General features: G+C 48.8%; 2 protein-coding genes across 2 annotated transcripts; one reads left to right on the forward strand and one right to left on the reverse strand.

The window, feature by feature from the left end:
* Positions 1 to 11,476: 11,476 nt before the first annotated feature.
* Positions 11,477 to 13,105, forward strand: LOC132357907 (transcription factor SPT20 homolog; the record flags this gene model as incomplete). Its single annotated transcript, XM_059911729.1, has 1 exon — positions 11,477 to 13,105. A coding segment is annotated over exon 1 (1,629 nt), but the record flags the coding sequence as incomplete, so codon positions are not given.
* Positions 13,106 to 13,296: 191 nt separating this feature from the next.
* LOC132357908 (uncharacterized) lies at positions 13,297 to 15,277 on the reverse strand. The gene is made up of 3 exons (XM_059911730.1): positions 14,971 to 15,277; positions 13,390 to 14,827; positions 13,297 to 13,300 (listed from the first exon to the last, which is right to left on the reverse strand). Exons 1-3 carry the CDS (start codon positions 15,275 to 15,277, stop codon positions 13,297 to 13,299), a joined length of 1,749 nt encoding a protein of 582 aa, XP_059767713.1.
* Positions 15,278 to 18,531: the final 3,254 nt, after the last annotated feature.

An 18,531-nucleotide genomic window follows, 5' to 3' on the forward strand; every position in this document is an offset into this window, starting at 1 on the left:
GACTCCTAGACCAGTGAATAATGGTGGATGCAGTAGTTCACAGAGGCTTCTTTGTTCTCAGAGTTCCCCTCGTTCTACTCATCCTTTCTCCTTGTCATAGATGATTGCATCGAGGATTGAAACTCCTTAGTAACAGCCAATCCTACTTTCTCTCCTGAGAATTTGAAAAAACGTTTACAGAGATTAAAGACAGAAGATGCCTGACTTGACCAAAGCAGTGGTTCTCAGCTTCGAGCATGCCTCAGAATTCCTGGAGGGCTTCCAACCCCAGAGCTTCTGATTCACTAGGTGTCAGGTGGGGGTCAGAGCATTTGTGCTTCTAACCAGTTCCCAGATGCTGCTGCTGGTGGTCCTGGCACCATAGTTTGAGAATCACTGGACCAGAGAAAAGAGATGTTTTTTGTCAAGGCCCCTGTTGAGTCGTTGTATTACTGAAAATGGCTCTCAGGGTAGATGGCTTGTTCTTTCACAACAGCATGTGATGGACTTACTTCCTGTGTATGGTTGGCACCCGGGCAGGAGGTAGAAGAGGGGAAGAGAATCAGCTTGGCCAATTATAGAATCTAATTTTGGGTAGAGCACCTCTTTGCAAGTTGTATTGCTTTGGGGAAAGTTTGTCCTCTTTAATCGGATTTAAATTTGTTGCTGAGAATGATTTTTTTGTCCTTGGGGCAGATGTTTATTTGGCCCAGCATTTACCCACTGCGGACTGGAGCAGTATAGTGGCGCAGTTTCATCCCACACTGATGGGGAGAGAACTCCAAAGGATTTGACTTATCGCACCAGAGACCCTGGGCTGTTCTGCTGCACTTTGGGAATGTACTGCCTGAGAATTATAGAGCCTTTGACTACACTTAAAAATGGGTAGAAAGGTGCTGCTTTAGGTTGGTTCCCGAGAAGAAGACCCTGAGATGAGGATCCGTATGAGAGTGATTTTTTTAAAGTAAGTGCTTCCAGGGAGACCTTTAAAGGGGTGAGAGAAGCGGGGGACTGGGAAGGGGAGGAACCCTGCAGGTGTGATCTCAGGTGAAGAGCCAGCCTCAGCCTGACCCTGCTGGGGAGCTCTGGAGTATGTCACGCCTCTGAGTTTGTCCCAACTTCAGGCCAGGGAGCTGGGCTTTCACATTCCTGTGCCTGCCTGTCCCTGGCTCTGGCTCTTTAAAGCAGTTCAAAGAGTCTCAAATTTAGACCATTAGAAGCAAAAGCACACAGAAGCCTCGAGAGGAGCGTAGAGAAACCGTAAATGGGATCCAAGAGGCCCTGGATGGGGCCCAAAGAGTGCCCACCACAGAAGATGATCAAGCCAGCACAGTGCTAACCCCTGAGGAGAGTGAGTGGAGTTTTCCTATAATGGAGTGAAAACTGTACACTGAACACATTTGAAGAAGGGGGCTCCTTCTCTCTCTCTCTGGAAGGGTCAGAGGAGAGGGGGCCTGGGAGCAAGGCTGAGAACTGGGATGTACCGTCAAAAGGACCCCACCCTCCTCAATGCAGTGTTTAATGTCCTTTGTTCTTTTCCTTTGGATTATGAGAGAATTCATATTTAGCATCCAGTTAAAAAGTACTTTCTACCCTGTACTATCAATAAGTTATCCCCAACTGGTCAGTAAAGTCTTAAACACATTCTCACCTGCCGTTGTGGGGGAATGGAGGGCAGGCCACCATAGGGCGCGGCCCACCCTCCCTGCTCCACGACAGCCTGGTCACAGGGGAGGGGAAGGCTTCCTGGGCTGGCCCCCGAGCAGGCGCTCCCAAAGCAGAAAGCGAGGCACCAACTGAATGACTCTGGAGCAGTCAGATGACAAACCCCTTTTTCTCCAAACATAATAGAGAAGAACATCACATTTGAAGAGAGTAGGGAGAAGCTAAGGCTTGGGTTACACTTAGAGTTTAAGTGTCACACCGGATGTGAGAGGTTCTTACAAGAGATGATACCTTCATGCCTTGGCCTTGTAAAGACTAGATTGTTATCAGAATGGTGATGGCACAAGGCATTGACTCTCTGAGACAGATGAACAGATAATGAACGATATTTCCAGAAAAATGTAGGCCAGGAGTCATATCTAGCTTTTATATATGACAAAACTAAAATTATAGTTGCGGTTGTCATCTTTTCTTAGTAATGCATTTCAACTGTAATTTAGTATTAGACAGTGTTACATATTTAGTAACATTAGTCAGCCATATTAAAATGGATCTGATGACAATTTTTTTTCTTTTAAAAATATATTAAGTTTTTACTCTTTTCAAAATGTAGGATGACGAAAAGTCGGAGGTACTTTGTCTGTAGGGACTTCTTTGGGTAAGGTAATGTGGTGACCTTGAATAGACACATAATTTTAATATATACATGTATTATATAAATATTAACATTATATATACCAAAACCTATTTTCCCTTATATTTTTGTATTTACCACATCTATTTATATACCTTATATATTTGTATGCTATTTAAATAATATTTAAATATGGAGTTTTAGCATTTATAAAATTATAAAGTATATACACACATATATACAGATATATTTTTATTTTTCTGAGCACCAAGCATACTTTCCATTTTCTGAGCTACATTTGGTAATTCTTGTAAAAACATGCAATCTGTGGACTGGCTTAGGGATTAGAGTGTTGTGGATAATGAAAAAGGTTTTTATTTTGTTTTTTTTAAATTAATTTTTTATTGGAGTAGAGTTGATTTACAATGTTGTATTGGTCTCTGCTCTACAGCAGAGTGAGTCAGTCATACATGTACATCTATACACTCTTTTTCAGATTCTCTTCCCATATAGGTCATTACAGTGTATTGAACAGAGTTCCCCATGCTATACAGTAGGTTCCCATGAAAAAGGTTTTGGTTTTAGCCCCTGTCCTTGGAAACGCTTCCAAGTGGCAGCAGGAGTCCACTTTCTGACCTCAGCAGGTGTGGTGTGGTGGGTGTAACTGAGTCTTTGTGTGATGCTGCCGATCTTGCTTTGCCTCCAGATCCTGATCCTGGATGTTCTTTTCATTATAAGTCTCCTGGGAATGAATCCATTTTGGATCTGCTCATTTTCTTGTGATGTTCCCCGTTCCAGTGTCTTGAAGTTCTGCTAATTGAGGCTCTGATGGACTGTAAGCCTCACCTGAATAAATGCTTCACCTTGGAAAGAATTAGAAATAGGGAAAAAAAATAGAAGCTGTGATTCCTAAAGTCCTTGCTAGAGTATCTGCCATTTTCCATATAAATGTTAGGCAGCCCAAAGGCTTCTAGGCAGCACATTTTAATTTCAGGGGAAAGATAAAGTTTGTCTTCTAGGAAAAACCATATATATTCCTGGATTTGCTCTAATTATGTGAGCTTTGACGAGTTTTAAAACCTTCTGGGTCTCTATTTCCTCATCTGTAAAACTGAGACTATAGTAGGCTTTGAGAGATTAAGGCATGCAGACACTGTACACTGTGAGCACTCAATAACTGTTAGCCATTGTAATTCTATAAAGCTAAACAGAGCTAAAGAACAGGTGATCTCTGTTTACATTAAAAACTCAGTTTACATAATCTAGGTTTACGTCATGGGGTTATCCCTGTCTCTGGTTACACCCAGGGCAGGGAGCTGGATTTGTTGAGCGTAAACTGTGAATTGAGGTCAGAAAGGGGCTGGCAGTGTATGTGCTGAGAAAGTGACCAGGCCAAAAGGCCCGCAGAAATGGAACATTCCCCTGCAGTCCTCCGAGAGGAAAATGGGGAGCTGGTGGCCTCTTCCTCCACGATGCAATCAGCAGTGGCCTGGGAGAAGCACACTTGGAAACAACCCGGTTAGCAAAATATGCCTCTTGGTTTTGGTTTTTCCTGGTTTCAGAGCCTGAGTTCCTACCACTATATTGTTCTGGTTGGGTTTGTTCTGCACTCCCCAAAGACGCTAAGCCTCTTACTTGTTTCTGACATTTGGGATCTTGGAAACAAAGCATTTTACAAAATTAAAGAAGGATGACAGTAGATGTTCTGGGAAAGGCTGCATGCATCTTTTTTCCCCCTCGATTTTAATCAGATATTAGACAACCAGGTGGTACTCTTGTTAGAGAGGCATGAGGTTCTGCAAACCTGGATTCAGTAAACTACAGGCAGCAGTATTCAGGTCTTCACTATTTCTCAACACTGTCTATCACATAAAACATATATATTCATTTTCTAGTGCTGCTATAATAAATTACCACAAATGTAGTGGCTTAAAACAACACAAATGTATAATCTTATATTTCTGGAATGCAGAAGTCTGAAATCGATCTCACTAAGAAAAAATTAAGGTGTTGACAAGGCTGCATTCCTTTTTGGAGACTCTAGGGAGGATTTGTTTCCTGGCCTTTTCCAGCTCCTAGAGGCCATCTGCATTCCTTGGCTTATAGCTCTTTCTTCCATCTTCAAGGCGAGCAGCGAAGCGTCTTTCAATCTCTCTCTCTCTCTCTCTCTCTCTCTCTGACTTCCCTCCCTCCCTCCTTCCCTTATAAGGACCCATGTGATTATATTGGGCCCACCCAGAGGGTCAAGGATACTATCCTCATCTCAAGCTCCATAGCTTAATCATACCCTCAAAGTCTCTTTTGCACTGGAAGGTAACATAGTCACTGGTTCCAAAGAGTAGGATTGGACATCTTTGCGGGGGGCGCATTATTCTGTCTACTGTGAGTACCTAGCAAGGCATTTTGCTATGCCCTAGGTAAGCAGTAGTGAGCAAAAATAGCAGTCCCTGCTCTTGTGGCAGTTTACAGTCTAAAGAATGCCACCATTCCCCAACTTCCTACAATCTTGACCCCCCCCCCAAAAGATTGTGAGTTATATGTGATACCATATAAGTTGCCACAAGCCACTCAGTCTCTTAAAGCTAGCGATTCTGAGTCAAATTCAACTTTCCTTGTTTTCAACTCCTATAACCAATTACTTATCAAGCCCTGCTCAATCTACCTGAGAAGTGATTCAAGTATTTCCTTCACATCTTCACTAACATTGACCTCATCATTTGCCACTGGGATATTGCAATCACTTCCGAACCTGTTTTTCCTGCCATCAGTCTCACCCTATTCCAGTCCATTGTCCTCACCATGGTGCCCCATTGTCTTAAAGAAATAAAAGAAAAGGCAATCGGAAGAGCGGTGGTGAGGGAAAAAATGGCTAACCTTTAATGAGTTCTCACTATGTCCCAGGCATTTTTCTACGGATATGGTTTATATGGACTATGTCACTTAAACTTCAAAACAATTAAACGAAGTAGACATCATCATCGTCATCAACCCAATTTATAAATGAAGAAACAGGGGCACAAGAGAATCAAGTAACTTGCTCAAGGGCACACAGATAATTAGTGGAACTACGGTTTAGACCTGACAATCTGTAGAAATTGACAAGATGATTCTAAAATGTATGAAAAGACAAAAGGACTAGGATAGCCAAAATTACTGTGCAAAAGAAGAACAAGGGTGGAGCTTTATCACTACCTGGTGTCAAAATTTATTATAAAGCTACCGTAATTAAGACACAGTGGTATTGGCACGGAGATAGACAAATAGATCAGTGGATCAGAACTGACAGTTCAGAAATAGGGCTTCACATATATGGTCAATTGATTTTTTGCAAAGGTGGGAAGGCAGTTCAATGGAGAAAGGACAATCTCTTCAACAAATGATACTGGAACGCTTGGACATCCATATGTAAAAAATGAACTTTGACTTATACTTGACACCTTATACAAAAATGAACTCAAAATGGATAATAAACCTAAATATAAAGCTTACTGCTATTAAATTTCTAGAAGAAAACATAGGAGAATAGCCTTTTTTAAAACAAAAAATGTATTTATTTATTTGGTTGCGTGGGGACTTAGGTGTGGCAGGCGAGATCCTTAGTTGTGGCATGCGAACTCTTAAGTTGCAGTATGCATGTGGGATCTAGTTCCCTGACCAGGGATCAAACCTGGGCCCCCTGCATTAGGAGCACAGAGTCTTATCCACTGCACCACCAGGGAAGTCCCAGGAGAATAGCTTTGTGACCTTGGGTTAGGCAAAGATTACTTAGATCTGATACAAAAAGCATAACCTAGAAAAGAAAAAAGTGATCAATTGGACTTCGTAAAAATTAAGAAATTCTGCTCTTCAAAAAGGCACTGTTAGGAGAATGAAAAGACAGGCTACAGACTGGGAGAAAATGTTTGCAAAACACGTGTCTCCTAAACGACTTGTATCCAGATTGTATAAGGACTCTCAAACCTCAATGATAAGAAAACAACCCAATAAAGAATAGGCAAAATATTTGAAGAAACACATCAACAAACATATAAATGGAAATAAGCTCATAAAATGGTACTCAGTATCACTAGTCATTAGGGAAATGGAAAATAAAACCACAATGAAATACACTAGACACCTATTAGAATGGTTTAAAACAAAACGAACCTGTCAATACCAAGTGCTGACAAGGATGTGGAGCAACTGAGACTCTAAACATTGCTGTTGGGGATACAAAATGGTACAACCACTTTAAAAAGCAGTTTGACCGTTTCTTATAAAGTTAAATGCAGACTTACCACGTGACCCAACGTTGCCATGCCTGGATATTTACGCAAGTGAAATGAAAACTTATGTTCACAGAAAATCTTGTTTGCAAATGTTTACACTGACTTTGTTCATAATCACCCCAAAGTGGAAACAACCAAAATATCTTTCAACTGTTAAATGGGTAAGCAAACCCTGGTACATCCACATGATGGAATACTATGCAGCAATAAGAAGGAACAAACTAATAATAAAAGGAACAACATGGATGAGTCTTAAATGTAGGTATGTTAAGGAAGCCAGTTCCCAAAGCTATATGAATTATGACTCTATTTATATGACATTCTGGAAAAGGTGATATATAGGCACAAAAACATTAATGGTTGCTAGGAACTCTGGATGAGGGAGGAATTGACTCCAAATATGGATGAGGGAATTTTTATATAGGGAACAGTTTTATATCTTGATGTGGTGCCTGCATGCTTGACAACATTTTTCAAACCTCCCAGAACTGTGCACTGAAAATGGTAAATGTTACTCTATGTATATTATAACTAAAAAAAGTTTCACGCTTGACTCAGTGAATATGGAACAAACTGGTTGACTACTGTAAATTAGGTTAATCATCTTGCAATTAATTCAGTTCTCTGCCTCCTCTAGCGTGTCTTTTCTGGCCATGGGTTTTCTCAGCATGTGCATCTCTGTCGAGCTGCTGTAGGGGACGGCAGCAGTTGGACTCCTTAGAATCAGCCAGCGTGCTCGTTGGTGTGCTCGGAAGGCTCCAAAGATGGTGGGCACCGAGAACGTTTTCCAAAGGCCTCATCCTGTGGAAAGCCAGGCGATTAGGGAGCTCAAGTGCAGGGGGTGCTGAGCCATGGTAAGCGCTGTCGGGCCAACTAAAGCTCGCTGGAATACACGCACGGCCAGGGACAGAGCCTCAGCCAGTGCACGTGTGGCCAGACTGCCTTGGGGGTCCTCCCGGGGAAGAGTAAGGCGTGGGCCACACTCTCCACTGTTGGCATTGTGGGCTGTAGTAGCTGACGAAAACCTCACATGGGATCGCCCAGTTCACTCGGATGGAGTACAGTTTCACTTCTCCACACGCCCAGATATATTACGGAGCACACTCTCTCCATCACCAAGAGTGAGTGGCCGCATTCTTCCATGGCTCTTCAGCCGCAGGTGTAGCCGGTGCTGCCGGGGCCCTGCCCATCTCCGCGGGGTACTTGCCATCCTGTACACGAGGACTGAGTGTTACTGTGAGCACTCCTGACGCTCTCTCTGAGGGCATCCAGGCCACAGGAGCGTGAGTGGCTCTCACATGTGGCAACCCAGAGTGACGGGGAATAATGCCCTCAGGACTGTCGTCAGTCAGGTGAGAGAGAGGAGTGGATGGAGAAACAGCCCAGCTTCCTTGCCTCTAGGGTGGAACCACCTGAGCTTGTCCTGTACTGTCTCCCAAGGGCCCAGCAGGGACCAGTTGTCCACAGCCGGCTTCTGCTCATGACTGGGCCTTTGATCACCTTCTTGCCCATCCCTGACCGAGCTGCCCTTGCCCTGACCAGTGTTTCTCGGGATGAGCTCCCAAATAAAGTCCTTGCACTCGGATCCTCTCGTCAGGGTTTGCTTCTGGGGAACCCAACCAAAGGCACAGTCAAGACGACAAGTGAACATCTAGTCCGTCCCATGACAGAGTGGGCAGATACACCTCTCTACTGAGAGAGGGGTACCCGGGGACGCCAGCTTAGGGGCTGCATTTGGATCAAGCTCATGGTTTACAGAGCAGGGTAGTGGAGGGGTTCCGAACCAGGGGGATGATTTTGCCCCCGCAAGGCCTGTTGGGCAATATCTAGAGCCATTCTGGGTTATCACAACGGGGGACGAGTGCTGCTGGCGTCTAGCGGGTAAGGCCAGGGATGCTGCTAAACATCCTACCGTGCACAGGAAAATGCCCCCTAACAAGTGCCACTAGTGCCAAGGCTCAGGCACCCTGGCGCTCTACAGCACAACACTCAGAAGACCCGGCTCGGGACACTTTTCTCACCTCTAGAAAGGGGATGAAATATTTCTTCACACGAGTCTTGAAGTAAAGTAACTAGAGCAGGGGCTCAATCGTTCCTTCATTCTTGTGCCAACTTTGTGCCAAGTAATGTGCCAAGTTGGTGAGCAGACAAAGATGGGAAAGGCATCGTGTCTGCCCTCAGAGAATCCAGAGGCTGGGTGTGGAGAACGGTGCAAACACTCGATTCCCTTCCGACGCGAAGCCTGGCTCTGATACGGCGTGTGGTACGTGTGCTTTGGCAGAACAGCAGAGACAAGGAGGCGAGCTCCTTGGAAGTCAGGAAGGGATGTTTGAGGTGATGGGTGGAGATCGGCAGGTGGCTAAGCAGAGAGGGCACAGAGCCCTGAAGGGGTGGGCCTGTCGGTGCCCCGTGACTACGCTCAGAGCACAGAAAGCAACGGAGAGAGAGGAGAGGAAAGAGGTGGGGAGGAGACAGGCGCCGGCTGGTGAGGGGCCTTGTCTGCAGGGCTGGGACAAGGTGAGCCAGCCAGGCATCCAGGGCACCGGCCCTGTTGGGACCTGCACAAGCCGAGGGTGGCTGTCTCCTTCCACCCTACGCCCTAGGCTCCTGGTTGCCTCACCCTAGTCCCAGCCCTCCTCCCCTGTCATGCTGAGAAGCTACGGGGCCTGGTCTGCAGGCTGGGAGCAGCCCCCAGAAATCTTGCACTTCTTCACTTTTTAGAAGGATAACCTGACTCAAACACAGGTCCACTGTGCCACTTCCCCTCCAACAGAGTCTACTTCAGATCCCCAAGAAAGCAGAGCTTTCCCTTTCTAATTAGCCTCTCCACCTAAACGGAATACTGTCCCAGACCGGTACTTTTTCAGACCCAACACACAGCAAATTCCTGAGGACAGGAGGTGAACGGGATCATGGTTGGTGAGAAGCCTGCAAGAGTCTGGCAGGCAGCTAAGTTCACCTGTTCAGGCTGGAAGAACAGGCAGTGCTTTGGGTGAGGGTCAGAGCTCCCGCTCACCTCATTCAGTTGGGCTGGATTACAGTTGGCTATTTGGATGACTGGATAGCAAACTATGGTTTAACTATCCAGTCTTACACTTAGCCTAAAGGTGGGCATGTGGAGGGGAAAAGAGAGAGACAGGGAAGGATGCTTAAAAGAGCTAAGAAACTAAACCGACTTCAAGCCCCCCCTGAGGCATCCACAAGTATTCACATTGGCCTTTCACATCCGCGGGTTCCGCATTTGCGGTTTCAACCCACCACGGATCAAATATAATCAGATCTGCAGAGGGAGAACCAGGGATGGGGATACGGAGGGCCTACTGTAAGGACTTGAGCATCTGAGGATTTTAGCATCCTTGAGGCGGGGCGGAGCGGGGCGGGTGGGTGTCCTGGAACCAATCACCCGCTGATACCGAGGGATGACTGTATACATTTGCCCCAAGGCAACTGATATGCCAGGAGAAAATTATTCTTGTCCATTCCTGAACGAGGGACATGTTTAAGGAACTCTTAGTCAAGGAGTTTTTAATCCTATTTCAGTAGACTGTATCTACTGTAATATGTAATTATCATAATTGCTATTGGTTAGAAAAACACATTTATTTTATGGTAGTCTGTAATTCAGGAATTTCACCAGTTTATCTTGGATTCTTCTCATTTGTGACTTCACTATGAATATTGTATTATCATTACGTCTACACCTAAACATCAAGAGATTCTTTAAAAAAAAAGAAAAAAAACCTGTCCAAAAAGGCTGGCAGATTGCAAGGCAACAATATTAATGGAAAACAATGGCCCATAAATTACCTACCACTCAATCATACCACTCCAAACCACCACTAGGACTGTAGCTGTGGTCTACAGTTAGAGTAACCATTTAAACTGTACTGCCGTCACCTGGAACAACAGTTCTCAACCCTATCAGATGCAAACCACCTTTTAAAACAAACAATTTAATCCTGAATGTAATTCTTAGACGATATAACATACCTCCCACATACTTTGAAAAAGACTATAAAGCCCTTTCTGAAATACCTAGAGAAATAAAAGGTAAGTACTTCTGTAAAAGAATGTCATGTTACGTGCACATCTCTCTGAAAACCATTAGGCAGGAGATCACTGGAAGAATCAATGAAGAATTCTGATGCTTGCACCACATACAGCGAGCCTCCATGTAGGCAAGAGCTATGTATGGGGACTCTTTGGGTGTGTTAAATTGGCGATGGACACCAGGAGCAGTCCTGCCACCGGGAACAAACAAGACATTCCAAAAACAGTGAATAATGCTTGGTGAAGTGATCGCCAAGAAATGACCACCTTTCATGACCTTCCCGGCAACTGCAGTACCACGAAAATTGGTGTGTATTAAAGCCGCACCAAAAAATGATCGATTTTTTGGTTGCCTGCTTGTGCTTTTCAAGGTTCCAAGAAAAGAAGGGGTGGCGAAGCCCAGCCCTTGGTGGAAGTGCGGGCCCGAGAACCAGAAGTGAGCGGGGCGGGCCTGCGCCCAACAGGCAATAGAAGGATGAGGCCTGAGCCTACGATCTGCGCAGGCGCACACGCGGATGCGCGCGCCTGCGGGGAGGACGTGCGGGGAGGACGTGCGGGGAGGACGTGCGGGGCGGGGTGGGGGGGCGGGGAACGCTTACATTCACATCCGGGCCATCTGCTGCAGCGCGAGGCGAGCGAGATCCAGCGCGGTGGCCGCTCGAACACTGTTAGGTCTTTCCCTAAACGCAGGTACTTTGCGGGCTGCTTCTTCGGGGGCGGGTGTCTTGGTGTCCTTTTTGAGGTGAGGCTGGTCGCGCCACTGTGGAGTGGCCGCGTTTGCAAGAATGCTCGTCGATACTGCAGACAGGGTTTTCACCCGGTTCATCCGCTCACTTAGGTTTTCTCTTCTCTTAGGGCCCCCATTTTGTTTTGTACCGCAATGCAGCAGGCTCTAGAAAGAGCTTTGGATCGTGCGGAGTATGTCATTGCAAGTGCCCAACAGAGACCTCCGGAAAGGAAATACCCATCTAATGGGGAGAAGTCTCTCTATGAAAAACTTTATGACATTTATGTTGAAGAATGTGAAAAGGAGCCTGAGGTTACGGAGGAATTAAGAAGCAATGTGAACCTGTTAGAGAAGCTTCTTAGGAGAGAGTCGTTGCCGTGTTTGGTGGTCAACCTGTACCCAGGAAAAGAGGGCTATTCGCTGATGCTCAAGGGGGAACATGGATCGTCTGCAGAGACCATTCGACTGCCCTATGAAGAAGGGCAATTGCTCGAATACTTGGATGCAGAAGAATTACCTCCTGTTTTGGTGGATTTCCTGGAAAAGTCTCAGGTTAACGTTTTTCGTCGTGGGTGTGTCATAGCAGAAATACGGGACTACAGGCAGTCCAGCGGCCGGGAACCTCCCCATTACCAAAGCAGGCATATTCTCCTACGTCCCACGATGCAGACTTTAGCCTGCGATGTAGAGGCCATAGCCAGCGATAATCAGAATTGGACCCAGGAGGACAAACTTTTGCTTGAGAGCCAACTGATCTTAGCTACAGCTGAACCACTGTGTCTAGACCCTTCTATATCAGTGGTCTGCACTGAAAACAGACTGCTCTATAACAAACAAAAGCTGAACACTCTTCCCATGAAAAGGAACTTCAAGAGGCATTCTATGGCCTCTCTGAATCGGCAGCAGGAGCTGTCTCGTCCACCTCCTCCTGAGCTAAGAGCCCTGACTTCCTGCAAAAGAATAAGAGAAAGTAAAACAGGTGGGAATCCCGGCCTCAAAACTTTTAAAGCAGGAAGTTGTGTAGATACGTGGAAACAGAGACCCTGTGACTTGGCCGTACCTTCTCAAGTGGACGTGGAGAAATATGCTAAAGGGAAAAAGTCTGTCGGATACGATGATTCACAACCAACAGTCTGGCCCGTGCATGAGGTACAAGGTGGTCTTGCATTTGGATGTGAGGCTGGCTACCAGTCCCAGGCAACAAGGCTGACCGTCAGGCAGCTGACTGATAATTCACTTGCCTCTGGAAAAGGGTCCGGTAAAGAAGCCACGTGGGAGAGACAGCTGTCTCCCCCCCGCCCCTCCGCAGATGGCCATCCCTGCAGTTTCCTGCCCAGGCCAAAGACTGATGCTGGGAGAGTGGTCAGTCGGCCCGAGGAGTCGGTCCAGAAGAGCACCCAGTGTCCAGTGCAGATGTCACACAGCTCCAGTGGCTCCGCCGGTCTCGGGCAACCTTCTCCAGGGAAAGAACCAGAACAGCCTAAGACTGGGTGGGTTCAGTCTTCAGTGCCCGGCAGAGGAGCCAAACATCCAGCTCCACCCATGAGACTTCCTGGGCGCTCGCGAAGGAGCTCCTGGGGTGACAGCCTCACTTCACAGCAGGCAGGGAGCTCTCAGCCATGTCCATCTCCTGGCCCTGCTCCTAAGCCACCAGGTCTTTCCCAGAAATCCTCTGTGGAGCTGAGCCCGTTTAGCACGCTTCCTGCCACCGCCCTGTCCACTGCGGGCTCATCACGGACGACCCCGGATGCCCGGGTCACGGTCATGTCCGTTGGCGTGGAGGTAACCAGAGTAGTGGGCCCCAGTCGCAGAGGCCAGGCCTCGGGGAGAGGCTGTGCCACCAGGGCCCCAGCTCCCGGGGGGATGCAGCCGGGCCACCTGCCCGCAGGAGCTCCGCCGCCGCCGCCTCCTCCTCCTCCGCCTCCTCCTCCGCCTCCTCCTTCTCCGCCTCCTCCTCCTCCTCCGGTAGAGGTTCAGCTGTTTTTGAAAGACGCTTCGGGTCTCGGGCCCTTTGCTGTGGTGCAGCTGCCCCACGGTTTTCTCCTGGGGAGAAGCCAGCAGCGGGCCCCGCAGCCGCGCCTCTCCCAGCTGCTTCCCAAGCGGCCCCCGCAGTGGCCCTGTGCCCCGCCTCCTCGGCTGCCGGCATCCCAAGGTCTGGGGGCACGGGGTCCGGGAGTACGGGGTCCAGGGGTACAGGGTCCGGGGGCACGGGGTCCGGGGGTACGGGGTCCAGGGACACAGGGTCCGGGGGTCCGGGGTCCGGGGGCACAGGGTCCAGGGGTACAGGGTCCGGGGGCACAGGGTCCGGGGGTACAGGGTGCAGGGGTACAGGATCCGGGGGCACAGGGTGCAGGGGTACAGGGTCCGGGGGTACAGGGTCCGGGGGCACAGGGTGCAGGGGTACAGGGTCTGGGGGTACAGGGTCCGGGGGTACGGGGTCCAGGGACACAGGGTCCGGGGGTACGGGGTCCGGGGTTACGGGGTCCAGGGACACAGGGTCCGGGGGTACGGGGTCCGGGGGCACGGGGTCCAGGGGCACAGGGTCCGGGGGCACAGGGTCCGGGGGTACAGGGTGCAGGGGTACAGAGTCCGGGGGCACAGGGTGCAGGGGTACAGGGTCTGGGGGTACAGGGTCCGGGGGTATGGGGTCCGGGTGTACAGGGTCCAGGGACACACGGTCCGGGGGTACGGGGTCCGGGGGCACGGGATCCAGGGGTGCGGGGTCCGGGGGCACGGGGTCCGGGGGTACAGGGTGCAGGGGTACAGGGTCCGGGGACACAGGGTGCAGGGGTACAGGGTCTGGGGGTACAGGGTCCGGGGGTACGGGGTCCGGGTGTACAGGGTCCAGGGACACACGGTCCGGGGGTACGGGGTCCGGGGGCACGGGGTCCAGGGGTACGGGGTCCGGGGGCACAGGGTCCGGGGTTACAGGGTGCAGGGGTACAGGGTCCGGGGACACAGGGTGCAGGGGTACAGGGTCCGGGGACACAGGGTGCAGGGGTACAGTGTCTGGGGGTACAGGGTCCGGGGGTACGGGGTCCGGGGGTACAGGGTCCGGGGACACACGGTCCGGGGACACACGGTCCGGGGGCACGGGGTCCAGGGGTACAGGGTCCGGGGGCACAGGGTCCGGGGGTACAGGGTGCAGGGGTACAGGGTCCAGGGGCACAGGGTGCAGGGGTACAGTGTCCGGGGGTACAGGGTCCGGGGGTACGGGGTCCGGGGGTACAGGGTCCGGGGGTACAGGGTGCAGGGGTACGGGGTCCGGGGGTACGGGGTCCGGGGACATGGGGTCCGGGGGTACAGGGTCCAGGGACACGGGGTCCAGGGGTACAGGGTCCGGGGGCACAGGGTCCGGGGGTACAGGGTGCAGGGGTACGGGGTCCGGGGGTACAGGGTCCAGGGACACACGGTCCGGTGGTACGGGGTCCAGGCGTATGGGGTCCGGGGGCACAGGGTCCAGGGGTCCAGGGTCCGGGGTCACAGGGTCCAGGGGTACAGGGTCTGGGGGTACAGGGTCCGGGGGCACAGGGTGCAGGGATACGGGGTCCGGGGGTACAGGGTGTGGGGTTACGGGGTCCGGGGGCACAGGCTTCAGGTTCAGAGGGCGCCGCCGTTTCCAACTGGGTCGTGCGTGCCCAGCAAGCCTTGCTCGTTCACCTCAGTGCAGTGGGCGGATTCCTGCCGCCCCAGGTGCCCTTGTTGTCCCCGCCGGCCTCTGGCTGGAGCCGCCCCGGGCTGAGCCCCCTGCAGCAGAGGGGCCGGGCCTCCGCGGCCCCGCCGCCGCAGGTGCACTCCACCGTGCACGGCGCCGACTTGCCGCCCCCTCGGGGCCCGCAGCCCAGCAGCCAGGCCGCGGGGACCGCGGATAGAGGCCCGCCAGCCGCTCCCAAGCCCTGAGGCCTGGCTGATTTCCTCTCGTTTTGAAAACACAAGAGCAGCGACCGAATGCATTGCGAGTTTCACCCGCATTTGGGGGTTTTTTAATGTGTCGCTCTTTTACGTTGTTAGACGTACAGACTTTCTGCAGAGGCACAAGCCCGTGATTTTTACATAGAGATGGGGAAGTGCTTTACTAAACTGGCATGGTTTCGCCGAAGCCATCGCTTGGGCGGTGGCTGTTGACAGTTGTTTTTATTGCGATGTTCTCAAGTGTATCCAGACCCAAACTAGGGTCAGTTTAAACTCCTGAAGCCTGTAATTTCTCTCAAGCAATAAAACTGCAACACCAGTAAAGTCAAAATTAGTATTATTCTAACAAGATGTGACTAACACATAACTGTCGCAGCTTCACCCTTTTACGTGTACAGCTCAGTAGTGTTAAGTGGACTTTTGTCGTTGCTGTACAACAGATCTCTAGGGTTGTTTTCTTCTTGCAGAAGTGAAGCTGTATCCCCGTGAGCACCAGCTCCCTGTTTCCCTCGCCCCCAGCCCTGGCCCCCACCCCTCTATTTTCTGTGTCTCTGAGCGTGACTGCTTTAGATACTTCGTAGAGGTGGGCTCGCACAGGATTTGTCTTTCGTGACGGGCTCATTTCACTTAACGTCCTGTCCTCGAGGTCCATCCATGTTAGCGTGCCACAGGAAGGTTGTAGCTGTTGACAAGTGCTTTCAGTGTACATGAGATATACTGAAGCGGCCTATGAAGTATCAGAAACGTCCTTCGGAAGAGAGTGCACTTTCCTATTTGTTTATTTAGTTTAAAAGCTTTTTGCACCAGTGTATGAAATGCAATTTTTATACATTTGGTTTGGGAAAAAAACAAAAACAAGCTAACGCTACCAAAAATTGATGCTTGTCATCTTGATATTGAGGCCATGGGATACCTCCAAGTGCGCAGCATGCTTTAGGGGCACTTGCTTGCGTGGATGTCCCCAGCCCTTTAAAAGGTGCCCCTCCCCTCCCCCCACCCCCAGCCCAGCTCTTCTCCTCTAGGCTGCAGTCACTGGCCTTGAAAGGGCACTTCTGGGATGTTGTCTTCTCTCTTTATAAAACCATTTACATTTTTGAGGACCCAGGGTTATTTGCAGAAGGTAAATATCTAAACATCTGGAAATGAGTTTGTTTTTCAAGTGTTTTCAACTTTGGTACGTTCTGAAGTGGAGTCCCTCTCCCCCGCGTTCCTTCTTTTCCCTTCCCTTGCTGAGTGATCACCAACTGGTCAGCTGTCCCTGCTTCCTCATCTCTTTTTACCTTCTTTCTTGTTTCAGTGGGGCTCAGAAGACCCCTGAAGTTTTCTGTTTTCTTTTTCCGTTTCTTATTGTGGTATAATTTACATAAGAATCAACCATTTTAAAGTGTACAATTCATTGGCATTTACTGCATTTAGAATGTTGTGGGACCACAGCCTCTGTCTGCTTCCAAAACATTTTCATCGCCCAAGAGAAATCTCTGTACCCATTCAGCACTCACTTCCCAGCTTCCTCTCCCCCAGCCCAGGAAACCACCAATTTGCGTTCTGTCTCTACGGACTCCCCCATCTCGATTTTTCCTAAAAATGGAATCAGAGACTATGTGACCTCTTCTGTCTGGCCCCTTTCACTTGGCATAATGTTTTCGAGGTTCATCCACATCGTAACACGTATTGGTACTTCATTCCTTTTTAGGGCTGAATAACATTCCCTGGTTTGTGTACGCCACATTTTGTTTATCCATCATCTGTTGATGTACATTTGAGTTGGTCCCACCTTTTGCCATTGTGTATAGTGTGGCTATGAACAGTTGTGTACAAGTATCTGAAGGCCTCTCGTATTTTGTTCTTACAACTTTGAAGGACAACCTGTGTATATAAAAGTATTTTTTCCAAGTACACATGTACGTTTCCCTGCCTTTTGCCCCAACCAAAAAAAGGAAGTTTGGCAGTTCCAAAAGAGATGAGTGAAGAGGCAGGTAACCGGTGATTCTTAGTGCATTAACCCGGCTGTACTAACGTGCTACCGATCCTGTTAAGGGAAGATTTGGTCAGCTTGAAGCCAACATCGCAGATATGCCAGCGGAGTGACACTGAGCCCAGTAGAGCTTTACGTAGCCCACCCTGGACATCTTTAGGAAGGGTGCCTGCACTTTGAAGAAGCGACCAATTGCAAAGAAGAGCTTATACTCAGCCTTGGGAGCCAACCAGACAAGTGAACTCTGAATCTCACTAGGTTTTGTGTACCTTCTCCCTTTTTGTGCTCACTCTCATCCTTTCAAGTACGACTGCACGGAGAGACCAGCTGACGTTGTGCTCCCTTCCCAGGCAAGCAAATAAATGCAGCTTTGTTTCAGATTACCATTTGTCGGTCTTCATTTCCTCCTAATAATCCTCACCAAGGTTGGTACTTGATACAGGATCCCTTTTGAGCATATTAGCTGTCTGTGTTATGTGAATATACTTTTCACTGATTTTAGTATCATGAGCACCTGGAGCCTCTCCCCTACCCCAGGTCAGATCCATGCACTTCATCTGAAATTAGTTTCTTGCAGGCTGTGTCTTCACGACTTAGGCTGACCGTTCATAGTGAGGTGGTTGTGTGAAAGCAGATGGCCTCAGAATTTTCCCATAGACAGCAGAGAAACTGACCCAGGTGATGATCATACAGGAAAATCCAGGTGGAGCCGGTACAACCTAACCTGTTTCGCAGAGTTGGGGCCCTTGTCACAGGAAGGGGCTTTGGGATCAGGATTATGTTCCTTGAGGATAGTATCAAGTGAAGAGAGGACACTGGTTCTAGGTCAGCACTGTCTGAAAGAAATAGATTGTGAGTTCTATATGTTTAGAATTTTCTACTAGCCACATTTTAATAAGTAAAAGGAAGCAGGAGAACTTACCCTTAGTAATTTATCTAACCAAATATATCCAGAGGATTATCATTTCCACATGTAATCAATATTTTAAAATTCTTAGTGAGACATTTTATATTCTTTTATTTTTACTAAATCTTCAAAATCCAGACATTTCCAGCCTGTCTAAATTCGGATGCAAAATTTTTATCAGAAATCCTGGATCTGTATTTAGATTTTTACATAAAATTTACAGTTGAAAATGTAGATTCTTCTTCCAAATGTAGTTTTCCAAAAATTGAATTAAGTACCAGTTTAAAAAATTTTTATTTATTTATTTATTTATTTTTGGCTATGTTGGGTCTTCGTTGCTGCACGCGGGCTTTCTCTAGTTGTGGCGAGTGGCGGTACTCTTCGTTGTGGTGCGCGGGCTTCTCATTGTGGTGG

The sequence above is a fragment of the Balaenoptera ricei genome, chromosome X, assembly GCF_028023285.1.
Source record: "Balaenoptera ricei isolate mBalRic1 chromosome X, mBalRic1.hap2, whole genome shotgun sequence".
Classification (NCBI taxonomy): Eukaryota; Metazoa; Chordata; class Mammalia; order Artiodactyla; family Balaenopteridae; genus Balaenoptera; species Balaenoptera ricei.

Excerpts from the sequence above, each read along its gene's own strand:
- LOC132357908 (XM_059911730.1), bottom strand. The coding sequence starts at position 15,277 with ATGCATTCGGTCGCTGCTCTTGTGTTTTCAAAACGAGAGGAAATCAGC. Across the intron at positions 14,828-14,970 it reads CACTGAGGTGAACGAGCAAG|ACCCTGTACCCCTGGACCCT; the intron begins GCTTGCTGGGCA and ends CTGTACCCCCAG.